General features: G+C 36.0%; 1 protein-coding gene across 1 annotated transcript; it reads right to left on the bottom strand.

Annotated features, from left to right (window-relative positions):
* Positions 1-1,924: 1,924 nt before the first annotated feature.
* On the bottom strand, positions 1,925-7,984 carry LOC131984875 (tumor necrosis factor receptor superfamily member 6B-like). Its single transcript, XM_059349867.1, has 4 exons — positions 7,960-7,984; positions 7,028-7,445; positions 4,332-4,514; positions 1,925-3,365 (listed from the first exon to the last, which is right to left on the bottom strand). Exons 1-4 carry the CDS (start codon positions 7,960-7,962, stop codon positions 2,986-2,988), a joined length of 984 nt encoding a protein of 327 aa, XP_059205850.1. The 5' UTR covers positions 7,963-7,984; the 3' UTR covers positions 1,925-2,985.
* Positions 7,985-16,536: the final 8,552 nt, after the last annotated feature.

Here is a 16,536-nt window from a genome sequence, read left to right as displayed (position 1 = left end):
ACTCAGAGGCAGTTATCAACACATCACAACAATGAATTGATCCGTCTTTCATTTTTGGTTAATGATTTTTGAGTTTCACAGCTGAATAAGCTTTTAAATTGTATCCTGTCCACTAAGTGATTTGTGTCAACAGCTGAACAAACAACACATTTTTTCTCAACATTTTTGCATTATTTACAGTTCTAACATAACAACAAGTAAAATTCCTAATTTTTTTAAACCAACCGCCAGACTTTATCACAGATAAGATATAGTCTGGAGACCACATATTCATCTCTGCTGTATGTTTGATGGTGAAATAATAAACTTTGAAATTGTTTTTATTTTATATGTTAAATCAGTGACTGAGAAGAACTTGTGAAGGAAATTTGGTGTTTCCTGCATGGTGGGACATGAAGTAGGCGTCAACCTACTTGATATTCAAGACGCAAGGCATTGTGGGAACTCGAACTGTCAACTTAACTCTGATAACACCATGATTGAGGGGAACATGTAGATCAGGGGGCTCTGTCCTGGTGTGATGTATAGGGCAGGAAGATAGGGCCACATTGAGTCTTGCCAATGCTGGGAAATACAAGAGTCATAAGTCGAGCGGTGTATGGGGCTTTGATGTACTGTGAAAGAGCCATTCGGGATTGTGCGGTGTATGGAACACGAATGTGCTAATAAAACTTGCTGAACAGAGTATTGAGTGCTTTGTGTTTGGCCAGCTCATCCAAATAACTTAGTGCAGCTGTCAAAATTGCCACGACAAACTCTTGAAAAGCATTGTCTTCCATGCTTAACCCTATAAAGCCTGAACCATTAAATAATTGCCAGAATTTTTATTTTTTTTTTAAACTTGAGTGTTTATTGAACCTGCTGACAGATAATAAAAAAAAAAAATCAAAAAACAATAGGGATATATGATTCTAATTTGTATCATATTTGATACATCAGTTCTTTTTGTGCAATTTGTTGCTCACAGTTTGTTTTTCTTGAACTAACAAAAACATATAAAACCCAACATTTTTAACCTTTTAAGCCTTTACTTTCTTTTAACATTTTCCTCAAACATGCAAAATATTTTTTTCCATATAACACAACATCATACATCTGCTGATATGAAGTTTTCACGCAGCAATGACTGATCCACCAATGGAACCTGCATATCATTTTTGCTATATCTTGTATTTTTGTGCAATTTGTTGCTCAGTTGTTGTTTTTTTCAACACATGTCAGGTTTTTCAGGAAAAAAATATCACAATGATGATGTATAGGTCTCAAAAACTTGTGTATCAAATATGATACACTTGGCTTTATAGGGTTAAATGTGTTTGACCATTCATCAAGATATTCAACAAACTTGACTTAATGCATAATAAATTGAAGAAGCCCTCTACGTCTCAAACCAGACTCTTCTTCCTATAGGTGGTGGAACCAACTTCCAAACTCCATCTGATCTGCTGAGTCCTGATCAATCTTTAAGAAGAGACTGAAGACCAACTCTTTACTGAACACCTTCACTCTTGATCTACACTGACGACTACAACAAGTATCACACTGGCCGCTCTTGCAACCTAAAAGAACTTGTGTCCTTGTAAGAGTAATTTTGATCTCAGACACTTTGACATGCCCGACTCCCTCCCCCTTTCCTGCCACTACTTTAAGGTCCCCTTTGTATTTCAAATGTGATGTCCAGACAAGGTTCTCACACCTAGAAAGGTCCTCTTTGTGTTTTAAATTGTGATGTGCAGACCAAATTCTATAACTAAATGTAAATACTGAAGGAGGCCACCCTCCTGGGGCCTTTTGGGGCGTTCTCACGGCATAAATTGGACAGTTTTCCACCCTTTCGGGGTCTTTCTTCATTTTGACCGCTCGTGTGTTGAATGACATTTCTTTGCAAAGAAATAAACCTTGTCGGCCGGCAGAAGTCTCTTTTTCGTTCTTCACCAGCAGCAGAGAAAATTTCCATCTGCGTCCTAATGGACTCAAACTGAACCTACGGCTCTGACTCTTGCTATGTTTCTTGACTTCATCCTTGCTTGTGTTGTATTAACTCTCATTTGTAAGTCGCTTTGGAAAGAAGCATCTGCTAAATGACATTGTAGAATTGCAGAATTGTAAATTACATAAAAAATCAATAACCATAGATTTCCTTTTTGATGATTTTTATTTGAGCATCAGCCTCACTTGCATTCAATTCTTCTCATTCTTTTTATGCATGTAAAACCTTTTAGGGTGCAGGGTACCTCGTTTCTATAAATAGCAGAATAATTTAATTTCACATATCAAGCTGTAACAAAAAATGAAAACTAATGCTATGCAGACATAGGGAGAGGTAGATCTAGTGAAGGCCAACACTTTTTATTCTTTAAAGGGTAATACCTGTGTTTTCTTTCTCTTCTTGCATCAATTGGACCGCTTCATTTGTCTGGTTTCACCCCCAGAAATAAATCTATGAGGAATGTGTTCCTTGGACCAAAAACTGTTGGCCTTTCCTTTCTTTTCTTTTTTTTTTTTTTACTTTTTTCTCTCTATTATAGCTGCATTTTGTCACAGTCCTATATAGTATATTAAACCTGTCAAATCCAGTCAAGTTTGGATTTTTTTGGTCAATATTAAAAAGAAAAAAATAGTAGAAAAAAACCAAACAGGAATGCACAGAAAAAAGGAAGGAATGTTAATGAGTTGATGCAGATAAAAGTAACAAACTGTTGCTCTAATTGACTGGTATTCTCCTTTAACTAATGCAAAAAAAGTACTGAAGCCTGTGTTGACAGTGCATCTTGAATAGGGCAGCAATTTTTAAACTAGATGAAAAAATAAAGTCTTTGAAATAAACACTTAATAAATCACTAAAACGCTTCTAATCTTACCCCGATATTAGAAATGATTCTTCTGATACTGGGTTAGGGCTAGGGCCTAGCAATTTTTAAACTAGATGGAAAAAATAAAGTCTTTCAAATAAACACTTAATAAATCACAAAAACGCTTCTAACCTTACCCCGATATTAGAACAGATACTTCTTTATGGGATAGGTTAGGGTTAGAGTTAGGGTTAGGGCTAGGGCTAGGGTTAGGGTCACACAATCCCTGCAGGTTTAAGTCGATTCTCTGCAGCTTGTGCCTTAGTTTCTCTCCGGCGCTGATCGCTCCCGAGTTGGTCATCAGGTCCGGGAGCTGTCGGATCTGAGCCGCCGTGGCCGAAGCGACCCAGGCGTTGATCCGTGCGTGGAGATCCGGGCGGCTTAACTTCGAAATCCCGTGTATTTTGCCGTTCTTCGACGGCAGATTGTGCAGGATGCGACGCAGCCGCCTGGGGGTCATTTTCTGGTGGACGAGGAACGCCGGCAGGATTTCTTTGAGGTAGTCGCCTCCATCTGCAAGAAATAAATAACAGAAACTATTTAGAAACTGATGAAGATCATGCTGCCCCCGCGACCCGGCCCCGGATAAGCGGAGGAAGATGGATGGATGGATGGATGGATGGATGGATGGATGGATGGATGGATGGATGGATGGATGGATGGAAGTCTTTCAGATGACTACTAGTAAGGAGTTGCATAAGTGGATGTGCTGCTTTGAAAGACAAGTGACTAATAAAGCCGTGTTATCGCTTTTTGTCATACCAGCAATAGGGCTGGGCGATATATTGATATAAAACATATATCGATAATTTCCCTTTAATTACTTCTTTTGGTAATTTTGTGTAATTTTTAAATAATTTTGTGTCTTTTTTTGGTAATTTTGTGTCTTTTTTTGGTAATTTTGTGTATTTTTTGGTAATTTTGTGTCTTTTAATAATTTTGTGTCTTTTTGGTAATTCTGTGGGTTTTTTTGGTCATTTTGTGTCTTTTTTTAATCATTTTAAAACTAGCAAACACACTCTAAAAACTCATTAAAACTAACTGAATTTGAAAACAAAAATTATTATAACCTTGTCTCTCTCCTGCATGTATTTAAAGCTCACCTGTGGTTTGTTGTCTCTTATTTATATATCTTGTATTTAAAGCTCACCTGTGGTGTGTTGCCTCTTATTTATATATATAGTATTTAAAGCTCACCTGTGGTGTGTTGTCTCTTATTTATATATCTTGTATTTAAAGCTCACCTGTGGTGTGTTGCCTCTTATTTATATATATAGTATTTAAAGCTCACCTGTGGTGTGTTGTCTCTTATTTATATATATAGTATTTAAAGCTCACCTGTGGTGTGTTGTCTCTTATTTATATATATTTTATTTAAAGCTCACCTGTGGTGTGTTGTCTCTTATTTATACATATTGTATTTAAAGCTCACCTGTGGTGTGTTGTCTCTTATTTATATGTATAGTATTTAAAGCTCACCTGTGGTGTGTAGCTGTGTGCAGGTGGTGCAGATGCTGTCGTGCCAGGTGAATCCCTTCAGCACCAGCTTCTCTCCTGCAGCGCTGCAGCTCTTGTGTGGTTTGCAGGTCTTGTGGGTGGAGACGGAGTCTGAGAAGGTGTCGTTGAGACAGGTACGACACACGGTGTCCTGCTCAGGTGTACCTGGAGAAGAACAGGTGTGTTAGATAAGAGGTCGAGTGGAAAATACAGTCTGTTGTCCTCATAATTAGAGTCAGGAGCTGATTGGAGAAGAAAGGGGACACGCCGGAAAAAAGCACCAAAAGTTTTTCCACATTCTCTCTATCATTAAAGGTTTTAATTTTTGGTTGGCCATATAAGGTCTATGAGAACCAATATATCTTCCAAGCCACTTAAAAGGTCAATCTTGGTGTCAAAATATACGTTTTCTGGGTCAAAGAATCATTTAAATCAGGGGTCTCAAACTCTAATTACCTGGGGGCCGCTGGAGGCAGAGTCAAAAAGACACAAAATGACCAAAGAAAAGACAGAATCACCAAAAAAGGAACAAAATTATTAAAAAAAAGACACAAAATGATTTAAAAACGGACACAGAATTAAACTTGCAGCCCGTGGGCCAATTGCGGCCCTTGTGATGAAATTTTGTGTCTTTTTTAAGTAATTTTGTGTCTTTTTAAATATTTTTTTGTCTTTTTTTAATAATTGTGTGTGTTTTTTAATAATTTTGTGTGTGTTTTTTTTATAATTGTGTGTCTCTTTAAAATAATTTTGTGTCTTTTTTTAAGTAATGTGTAATTTTTTGGTAATTTTGTGTCTTTTTTAAATAATTTAGTGTTTTTTTTCTGTCATTTTGTGGCTTTTTTTTTGTAATTTTGTGTCTTTTTTGGTAATTCTGTGTCTTTTTTTTTCATTTTGTGTATTTTTTTGGTCATTTTGATACTGCCTCCAGCGGCCGCCAGGTAATTTGAGTTTGAGACCCCTGTTCTAAGTGGCTTGGAAGATATATTGGTTCTCATAGACTTTATATGGCTCCTACCATGTGTCATTACAGCAACAAAAATGAGTCTCTCTTTACATGCAACTAATGGAAACCTACACAAACAGTAACATAGTGGGTATAACATTACACAACTGGTGTATTTTGTTCCTCCTCCTCATTCCTCAGGTTGTGTAATAAGAGTATTAGTAAACAGAGCAGAGGTAGTAATAGTTGCAGCTGTTTGCCTCCGTGGGGCAGTATTACTTTATGACTCATCAGATGGAATATCTGCTGCGGTCACACAACAACTTCCAATTCCTCAAATCATCCTGCTGTCGCAATGGAAACACCACTAGCTGCAGGCTGATATGAATAATAATGTGGATTCATGTGCTGAGTCGTGGAAAACAGGAACAGGAAACATGATGAATGTGATCCTGATATTGAGAGGAAGTGGAATTTTAAATGATATAACAAGCAGCTATTAGAGTTGCAACAGTGTGCAGAGAATGCACTGAAATCCTGCAATGCATTGTGCATAATATAATATAATATAATATAATACAATATAATATAATACAATATAATATAATCAGTCTTCTTTATGCCAATCTGCCCTGAAAAAAACTAATAAAAAGTGACAGTTAGATAGATCAGAGATGATTTCTGGGGGTCGCCAAATAATTTTGGAAAAAATATAAATGCACAAAATGAATATTAAGTTACATAACTTCAGACACGGAGATGTTTTAGTTGTTGTCTGCTTCATTATTTGTCCAAAATTCGTCGTGTCAACTGAGTTTGTATGATCTGAACTGTGAGATTCTGTTCAGTGAGCACAATTTTGTGTCTTTTTTTTTTTGTGGAACCCATTTGTCCTCCTTTTTAAGAAAATAACAAAAAAGGTCCGCCTGTTGTTACCTTGTTAATTTAATACTTAATGGCTAAATATGTGTGTCAAAAAAGCTGTGTCAAAATAAGTAATTTCATTAGTTACATTTTCGTGTGGTGACCTATCAACACATGGCTCATTTGAATATTCAAATGAGCCGCGCCAGTTGCTACCACCAGGCTGCTGTTACTGGACGAAGTGGAAATGTTATGTAATGTAATTTTGTGTCTTGTTTTAATCATTTTGTGCATTTTTTGGGGCAATTTTGTGTCTTTATTTAATAATTTTGTGTCTTTTTTTGGTAATTTTGTATCTTTTTGTAGAAGTAATTTTCTGTCTTTTTTATGGTAATTTTGTGTCTGTTTCTAATAATTTTGCGTCTTTTTTGTAGTTTTGTGTCTTTTTCTAATAATTTTGCGTCTTTTTCAGTCATTTTGTGTCTTTAATAAGTTATTTAGTGTTTTTTCTGTCATTCTGTGTCTTTTTTTTTAGTAATTTTGTGTCTTTTTTAAGTAATTTCGTTTTTTTCTGTCATTTTGTGTCTTTTTTAAGTAATTTAGTGTCTTTTTTTGCTCATTTTGATGCTGCCTCCAACGTCCCCCAGGTAATTTGAGTTATATATTGGGATATGACTTTTGGTCCATATCGCCCAGCCCTAGAATAGACACATTTCCTCTCTTCAGGTGTGTAGAGTTCAGGTGTTGTTGTGTTCAGGTGTTGAGGTGTTGCTGTGTAGAATTCAGGTGTTGTGTTCAGGTGTTGTGTGTAGTTCAGGTGTTGTGTTCAGGTGTTGTTGTGTTGCTGTGTTGTGTTCAGGTGTCCTACCTTTGCTGTGCGCCTCCTGCCCGGAGTGACACTCGCTGTGTGGGAGACACATGTCGAAGTCTTTCCGGTAGAAGAACCCGGCTCTGCACTCACACCGGCAGTTTGCGTCGGCGGAGCATTCCGTCTTCACCACCTGGTTCTGTCCACACACCCCACACCTGAGACACTTCCCGATGTAGTTCCACAGCTCCGTGAACGAGCCCTGCGGACAAGGCGCGCACTCGCTCTTGCGCGTCGCCGTGCAGCGGGAGCGCAGGAAGAAGCCGGGGGCGCAACGGTCGCACACCACGGAGAGGCCCGTCACGGGGTCCGTGTCGGTGAAAGTGAGCGGCGAGGCTGCGCCGTGGAGCGGAGCGGCGTGGAAACACAGCAGCAGGAGGAGGAGGAGCAGCGGGAGGAAGGAGAGAGACACTGGCGTCTGGAAGTGGCGAGGAGACGGAGAAATGAGAAGGAAATCCACGGGAATATCATGTTCACATGGAATATACACGAGGAATTACACTTTAAACGAGGAAATACAAGGAAACAAACATGAGGATATTAAAGGAAAAAGCGCACTGGAACAGGTTAGTAAAAAAACAACAATCTACTTTACAAAATGAGTCAAAAAACGAGGAAACGTGTAGAAATACAAGGACATAGTGACGATACAAACATGAGGATATTAAAGAAAAAAAGCGCACAATCAATATTGTGCCACGACTGGAACAGGTTAATAAAAAAATAAAAAAAACTTTACAAAATGAGTCAAAAATCTGCAAATATGTCATTTCTTTTTGCCAGTTTGCAGCTAAAAATCCATAAAAATGCTCCCCAAGTGTTTTAGGAAAATCCTAAAATACCAAAAAGCGGTCCAAGTTGTCTCAAAATACCAAAGTGTGTGTGCAGAGAGAGTCTCGGCATGTCTGCACCGCCTTTTCTTCTCCACCTACCATCGTAAATATGTTGTCAGCTGTTGTCGGGATGCAGGATGGTGCTTGTCTCCACCTTTCACCGCTCTTATATCTATCGGAGCGACTCTAAACGCCCCCCTGAACATCCTTTCAGAGGCACATCAATTGGGAGTGCCGTGAATGCATCATCACTATGGCATGTTTCATTGACAAGTGTATATGTTGGATTGGAAGTGGATTTTTTTTTAAGGCTTCGCGTTTGCGTGGGAGGTATGGTGGGAGGGTTTCCCCGACCCCCCCAGATAAGGCAAAATTTTGGACATAATTGCTGATTGAGGCAATACAGAAACCACTGAGGTGTTTTTTTTTTATATTCTAACAGTAAATATTCCGCTGTGTGCGGTATACCACCTCCTCTATACACTGTAAGAAATTGCGGTAAAAAGCGGCAAAACTTTACAGTAATAAATACGGTGCAAGTTTTTCCTAATATTACAGCACTGTTGATTTCACGTTTAAGATTGCCATTTTATTCCATATTTTACCATAAAAATCCAATTTTTTCATCAAAAGAAACGCTTTTCTGCCATAGCCTATAATTTACAAAAAGAAAACAACTTTATAATTACTGCATGAATTAAAGATTTTACCATTAGCTATTACTTCTTCCCAGATAAGGCAAAATTTTGGACAAAATTGCTGATTGAGGCAATACAGAAATCACTCGGGTGTTTTTTTAAATATATTCTAACAGTAAGTATACCGCTGTATACGGTATACCACCTCCTCTATACACTGTAAAAAATACGGTAAAAAGCGGCAAAACTTTTTGTTTTTCCTAATATTACAGTACAATTATATTAGCACTGTTGATTTCACATTTACGATTCCATATTTTACCATAAAACTCCAATTTCCCATCAAAAGAAACTGCCATATAATTGACCAACAAAAAACGTTATAATTGCTGCATTAATTAAAGATTTTACCATTAACTGTTACAGTATATTTCTGTCAGAGATATGGTGTTTAGTACATTTAACAGTGAGAAAAAATATTTTTTACAAAAGATAAATGCAAAAATTACAGTGATGCTTGTATATATATATTACAGTAGTGTATTTTACAGTGGAGTAATGTCTTTTTTATTTATTTTTTTAAATGTAAAAAATACTGTTTTGGCTGATATATACATTTACGGTGTTTCATTGTTACTGGAACTGAATTAACTGAATTCATTTATCATTTTACGTCTTTTACTGTCATGGTTTAGCAGTTTTTCACCGTAAAATCTACAGACATTTTTTACAGTCTGTTCTCCAGCTGCTTTTTAAACATGTGTTTTATGTTTGTTTATTCATATCTGAAATTCTGCTAAATAATAATTACATACATGGTTTTGAATGAAAAGGGGGATACCACGATTTACATTTTATGATTCTGAATCTAATACTTTCAGTCCTTTTTTAAATTGAAATTAGAAAAAAAAACCCATCATCATCACCTCTTCTAGTAATATTGTCGAATTATTGCCATGGGTGGATCAGGGAGGCCTTAAATTGAGAATAATGGGATGAAAATGCCCTTTTAGGTGCACTTCCAGTGGAGAAGATGTGCTAAAGTGTTCCATCGGGGTGGTCTTAAATGGAGAAAACATAATCGAATAAATGTCATAATATGCCATCTAGGATGCACTTTTAGTAGAAAAAATACATCATAAAGGGCCCACCAGGTAGTCTTATATGGAATAAATGTCACAAAATGCCCTTTTGTGAAAAAAAACATGATTGAGAGCCCCCCAAGGTGCCTTTAATTGGAGATAATACCCTCTTTGGTGCCCTTCAATGGAGAAAACATCAGAAAGTGGTTTTAACTCTATGGAGTCTTATAGGGCTATTTTGTCCATTTTTTAATCCTTTTCATGTCTTTTCGTGTCTTTCGAGTCATTTTGTGTCTTTTTTTGTAATTTTGTGTCTGTTGTTGTGTCTTTTTTTAGTTATTTTGTGTCTTGTTTTGGTCATTTTGTGTCTTTTTTTGGTCTGCTTTGTTTTTATCTCTGAATATGATGAAGAAGCCATGCTTTGGCGCTTTTAGAGACTCCAGAGGGTTAAATGGAATAAATGTGATAAAAAATGCCATCTAAGTTGTCCTTCCAGCAGAAAAACGCGTGCCTGTAGTTGTAGGAAATGTAGAACACATTTTTGACATTTTTTGTGATGTCATATTGATGATGGTTCTTTATTATCAATCTGCATTCAGAAGCCTATATGTGTTTGGTAAGTCATCCAATTGTTGACATGTTTTAGTGTTGATACTAATTGAGGTTTCCTCTCTGTGTTGTGAGTCATGAGTTCTGATTAATCATTACACACCTCATGTCTCGACTTGTCTCAACATGTAACCTAAACACTCCCTGACTCATCCTGATACATACATTAGAGTCACTCTGCTGGACCACAACAACTAGAAGACTGGGGACATCTAGTGGACACAAACAGACATCACTGCTGAATATTCAATAACAATAATTCAATAACACTCTGGAGTCTCCAAAAGAGCCAAAGCATGGCTTCTTCATCACATTCAGACATAAAAACAAAGCAGAGCAAAAAAAGACACAAAATGACTAAAAAAAGACACAAAATAACTAAAAAAGACACAACAACAGACACAAAATTACCAAAAAAGACACAAAAAGACAAAAAAAAAGACAAAATGAATAAAAAAGACTCAAAATAACTAAAAACAACACAACAACAGACACAAAACTAGAACATTTCCTCTGGGTAAATTGTGAAAGGGCCACAGGGGCTACTGCCGGTGTGTGTACACTATGATGAGATTCTTCAGAGATTTATAACAATTAATACTAGTAATGTTATGATACTATATAATATACAAGGAGCACACCTACAACAAGCATTCCTTTACAAGTATTTATTTATACAGCAACCTATGACCTTTAACCTCAAAATGTGTGTGTGTTTGTGTGAGAAACGTGTATCTGGATCTGTCATTCTTTGGAAGCTTGTGATGAGAACATTTGAGTTAATTGGAGACACACCCCTGGGTGCATTTTAAGGCACGTCTAAACCAAACTGCTTCATTGTCTAACATCATGGGAGAGTCAAGAGAAATCAGCCAAGATAGACAATAGAAGACAATTGTGCACTTGCACTAGTCTGGGTGCAGTTTCCAGAAAAGGGCCGCTCTGCCAGGAGGAGTTTGTTATTTCTGTGGTCTGATTAAACTAAACCGAAGTGTTTGTCCATAATGATGTTTCGTTACATTTGGAGGAAAACAGACCCCACCATCCCAAATGAATCACAGGGTGACAGCATCATGTTGTGGGCTTGTTTTGCTTGTTTTGCTGCAGGAATGACTGGTGCACTTAACTAAATAGATCATGGTATCATCAGCAAAGAACATTACAGTGTTTTACAACCGCTACGACCCGTTGGTCAGAAACAGTTTACCAAAACTGTTAATCACACCTGAAACAAACAATTCCCCAAACAGTTAATTTCCATGAGGCCAGTTTCAGTTTGATGATGATATACCAAGTAAAACTGGAGACAAGCTCAAATAGATTTAGTATAAAATGATAGAACTGGATGGAACCCTCTTATATGTTAGATTTGACACATCTGTTCACATTTGACACATTTACAATTCTTAGCATGATAGTGTTTTGATAGTAAAAAAAAAGATTCAAAATTACATTTTATGTTGGACTAAAGGACTAAAAAAGACACAAAATGACTAAAAAAGACACAGAAGACAAAAAATGACAAAAAAAAGACACAAAAAGACGCAAAATGACAAAAAAAACACAAAATGACACAAAAAGACACAATTATTAAAAAAAGACACTAAATTATTTAAAAAAAGACACTAAATTTCCAAAAAAGACACAAAATGACCAGAAATTACACAAAATGAGAGAAAAAACTAAATTACTTAATGAAGAAACAAAATGACCAAAAAAAGACACAAAATTACCAAAAAAGACACTAAATTATTAAATAAAGAGACTAAATTAAAAAGTGTAGTAAAGCGTAGTAAAGTGTAAGGTGATTTTAACCCATTGAAGCCTGGAAAGCGTATACGTCGTTTTGTAATATTTGTATAAGCTCTCAAATACCTTTTTGAATTTCATTTCTATCTGCTACAGAGGCTAAATCTATTATTTAGTAGAAGAGTTGACACTTTTTTTTCCAGAATTTTCCAGAATATCCAGAAAATTAGAGGCTTATTTTAAAATCGCCCAGCGATTTTTCAGGCCTCAATGGGTTAAAGAGGCCTCAAAGGTTAAAAGCCAACAAAGAGGACGTTTGATCCCACTGTCTCCACTGTTAGAGCATCCTAGAGGTGTTATCTGTTCCCCGTCATGGTAACAGCGAGGGTGCGGATCCAAACACACAACGGTTTGGGTAAACAGCATGGTGTTCGGAAATATGACGCCCGTATCTATCATCTGAGACACGTCATCATTTCGCAGAATGCTTTTGAGGTGTGAGTGTGAATTTAAGCCTGGACTTGTGCACTGCCTGTTGCCAAGGATTCATTTAATTACATTTTTGTTTTGGTTACACATATTTATATATCTCAAGTATCTAGGACAGGGATCTCAAACTCAGGATCAAAATGACCAAAAAAAGACGCAAAATGACCAAAAAAAGACACAAAATTATTAAAAAAGACACAAAATGACCAAAAAATACACAAAAATACCAAAAAAAGACACAAAATGACAGAAAAAGACACAAAATGACAGAAAAAGACACAAAATTATTTAAAAAAGACACAAAAAATACACAAAAATACCAAAAAAAGACACAAAATTATTTTTAAAAAGACACATAATGACAAAAAAAGACACAACATTATTAAAAAAGACACAAAATGACCAAAAAATACACAAATATACCAAAAAAGACACAAAATTATTTTTAAAAAGACACAAAATGACAGAAAAAGACATAAAATTATTTAAAAAAGACACAAAATTACTAAAAAAGACACAAAATAACCAAACAAGACACAGAATTATTAAAAAAGACACAAAATTATTAAAAAAAGACAAAATGACCAAAAAGAGTAATTAAAGGGACCTTCCACACACAACACGTTAAAGTGCCATTCATATAAAACTCACATTAAACTTTCATTAATCAACTATAAGTTTTTCACCGTAACTCAAGAATTAATTTACTAATCAAAACACATGTTTATATAAAATGTCTAATAGGATGAGATGATGAAGTGATGATGTTCAAAAGGTCAACTTCACTTCACTGTGACATTATGTTTTGCAAAAAAACACTTTTCTGGTTTTTATTCAATGCCGCTGGTCGGATACTGAAGTGCTGATTGTAAAGATCTTCTGAGCTTCTCTGAGGAAACAGACATGTGACGCACTGTCTGCTATCATAATCCGAACAGAAAGGATCCTAGATTACAGCTTGGCTGGTTGCTGGAGGCAGGCAACCACAAGTTGCGTCAGCGTGTGTTTGATATTGTTTACAACTGTAGTGGAAACCATTAAAGAGGAGCTGTTGAGTGATTTAGAGGTGGTTTCTGTCTCGCTGTGAGACGTTCTGTCATCATGTAACCGTGACAACAGCCTGCAGGAATGAAAGTGTCCGGCTGTGAAGGTGAGACCAAAATGACGGCTGCATTTGAAGACGGGTGTGATCCAAACAAAAGAGCAATTTTAATGGAAACGGGAACACTTTTATAACATTTCACTTCAACATTAAACTTAAACATCTCCCGCTTAGCCTGCCGCCCCCGCGACCCGGCCACGGATAAGTGGATATCATCTGAAATTCAGCATTTAGAGCAAGGGTGGGCAATTAATGTCCCCAAGGGGCCACATGACCCAACACCATGAAGGTCGCAGGGGCCGGACCAAAACTCTGAACTCAATTCTGCTCAATATTAATTTAATCTCTTAATAAAATACAGTAAATTATCTGGTTTTGAGCTGCTACTGATAAGAATACGTGTTATGATAAGACTGTTAACTCTATGGAGTCTTAAAGGGCTATTTTGTCCATTTTTTAATCCTTTTCATGTATTTTTGTGTCTTTTTTGGTCATTTGTGTCTTTTTTATGTCTTTTTGTGTCTTTTTTGGTCATTTGTGTCTTTTTTTATGTCTTTTGTGTCTTTTTTGGTAATTTGTGTCTTTTTTTGTCATTTTGTGTCTTTTTGGTCATTTTGCGTCTTTTTGGGTCATTTTGTGTCTTTTTTGGTCATTTTGTGTCTTTTTTGTGTCTTTTTTGCATCTTTTTGTGTCTTTTTTGTCATTTTGCATCCTTTTGTGTCTTTTTGGTCTTTTTGTGTCTTTTGTTGTGTCTTTTTTCAATAAATCTTGTGAACAGTTTAAGAGTCGACCGTCATTCAGCTACTAAACATACATTCAAACCACAAAAACAATATAGAGCATGTATGTTATGTAGCAAACCAGTAATTTATTAACTATATGCAAAAAGCTACACGTGTTTTAAGGTACCTAACATCAGGCATATATACGTAAACCGCCTTCAAAATAAAAGCACTGCGGTTGTATTGATTTCTGTCTGGTTTATTGCAGTGTGCTTGAGTTGATGGAGGTCAGAGCTGCAGTATATAATACCTGGTGAACTATTTCCTCTTTATCTAAATATAGCGTTTGAATTCCAGGTTCGTCATCATTGTAGTTTATTGCTGCTGGACACATTTGCACTAAAAGGTTTCACTAATAGGGAATGTAAAAGCAGAGTAAACATCCCTCTTGTCATTAAAAGGCTTTCTGCATGCAATGGAAAAAGTGACCTAGATATTTATAGATGACATTGATTTGCTGTAAACTGTTGATGACATTATCTCCAAATAGCTTCGGACTAGTGGAGTCCAGAATGTGGAAGATCCTTCAAGTCTTTCCCAGGAACTCACATTTATGTTTCAGGATCGCTGCTCTTCAGCTTGTTGCAGTTCAGTTCTCTCTCAGCCTTTTATAGACCTTTTTTTATAGAGTTGGTAGCAGTGACCGTGAATAATGAGACGTTTAATGAGGAGAAAAATTCCATTTTCCCTGGCAAAAGATTGTGACTAAATGGACCGTACAGCTTCATCCAAAAGATTGAACTAATTCTGGTGTGAACTGGACTAGTACAGTAGTTCTCAACCTTTGAGTCGTGACCCCCAATTTAACAAGCACAGTTCAGATCACCCAAAAAGAAACAAAATGACCACAAAAAGACACAAAATGACAAAAAAAGACACAAAATGACTAAAAAAGACACAATTTGTCCACAAAATGATAAAAAAAAAAACACCAAATGACCAAAAAAGGAAACAAAATGACCACAAAATGATCAAAAAAAGACTCAAAATGTCTCTCTATATATAATATATATATATAAATGCAAAATAAATGTAGAAATCATAGACTGTATAAAATAAAAAATAAATAATAATAATAAATAAAATAATAAATAAAAAAATACAAAATGACGAAATAAATAGATAAATATTTTCTTTTTTAATTTAATTTAACTATTTGTCACTATCATGTCACTTATTACATTAATTGCAATCCAATACAAAGTAGATAAAGTTTGTTTTCACTCCTGCATCAGTTACAATTAATCCATCAATGCATAAACGTGTATGATATACAGTATGAAATATTAAAAAATAATTAAAGTATTTTCAGTACTTTTGGATTCAAGGTGATTTCTCCAAATTCAACATACTTTTACTTTCATCAATTGCTTTCACAATGTGTCACTTGACTATGACAGCTGTCTGGTTTCATTATTTTAGTGAGAAAAAGGGGAAAAACCGGCTAATTCCACCAGTGAAACACCCAGCAGACCACAGGTTTTACTTTTACTTGCGGTCTCACTCACAAAGCCACACAGTGACACAGAAAGTGACCAGACGTACACTAAGCGACATAAGTACGGGTGTGATGAGATGTGGTGAGAGCACCAGTTGTGGTATTTGGGCTGTGAGGAAAATCACCAGTGAGTCAAAACAAGGAGAGGCTGAATTATATGGAATAAGATAACTGTCATCAACATGTCAACATGTCTGCATGAGTCCCAACATTCATACACATATTTACTTTATACTTTCATATACGTGAGTCTGAGGAATCGTTTGGGTTAGGATTGTTTTTATGCGAGTATTAGTCTAAAACATGGGTCTCAAACTCGCGGCCCGCGGGCCAATTGCGGCCCTCGTGACGATATTTTGTGGCCCCCACCTTGATATGGTAAGTTTATGTGTTATGTTTTATATTGTGAGTTTTATCTGAATGGCACTTTACCGTGTTGTGTGTGGAAGGTCCCTTTAATTACTGTTTTGGTAATTTTTTGTCTTTTTAAATTATTTTGTATCTTTTTTTACATTTTGTGTCTCTTTTGGTAATTCTTTATCTTTTTTTGGTCATTTTGTGTCTTTTTTCAATAATTTTGTGTCTTTTTTAATAATTTTGTGTCCTTTTAAATTGTGTTTCTTTTTTTGTATAATTTTGTGTCTTTTTTAATAATTTTGTGTCTTTTTTTGGTAATTCTTTATCTTTTTTGGTCATTTTGTCTCGTTTTTTGGTCATTTTGTGTCTT

This window comes from Centropristis striata, chromosome 14 (genome assembly GCF_030273125.1).
Source record: "Centropristis striata isolate RG_2023a ecotype Rhode Island chromosome 14, C.striata_1.0, whole genome shotgun sequence".
In the NCBI taxonomy this organism is placed as follows: domain Eukaryota; kingdom Metazoa; phylum Chordata; class Actinopteri; order Perciformes; family Serranidae; genus Centropristis; species Centropristis striata.
The sequence above is the reverse complement of the archived record's forward strand: the minus strand, read 5'-3'. Positions and strand labels throughout refer to the sequence as shown.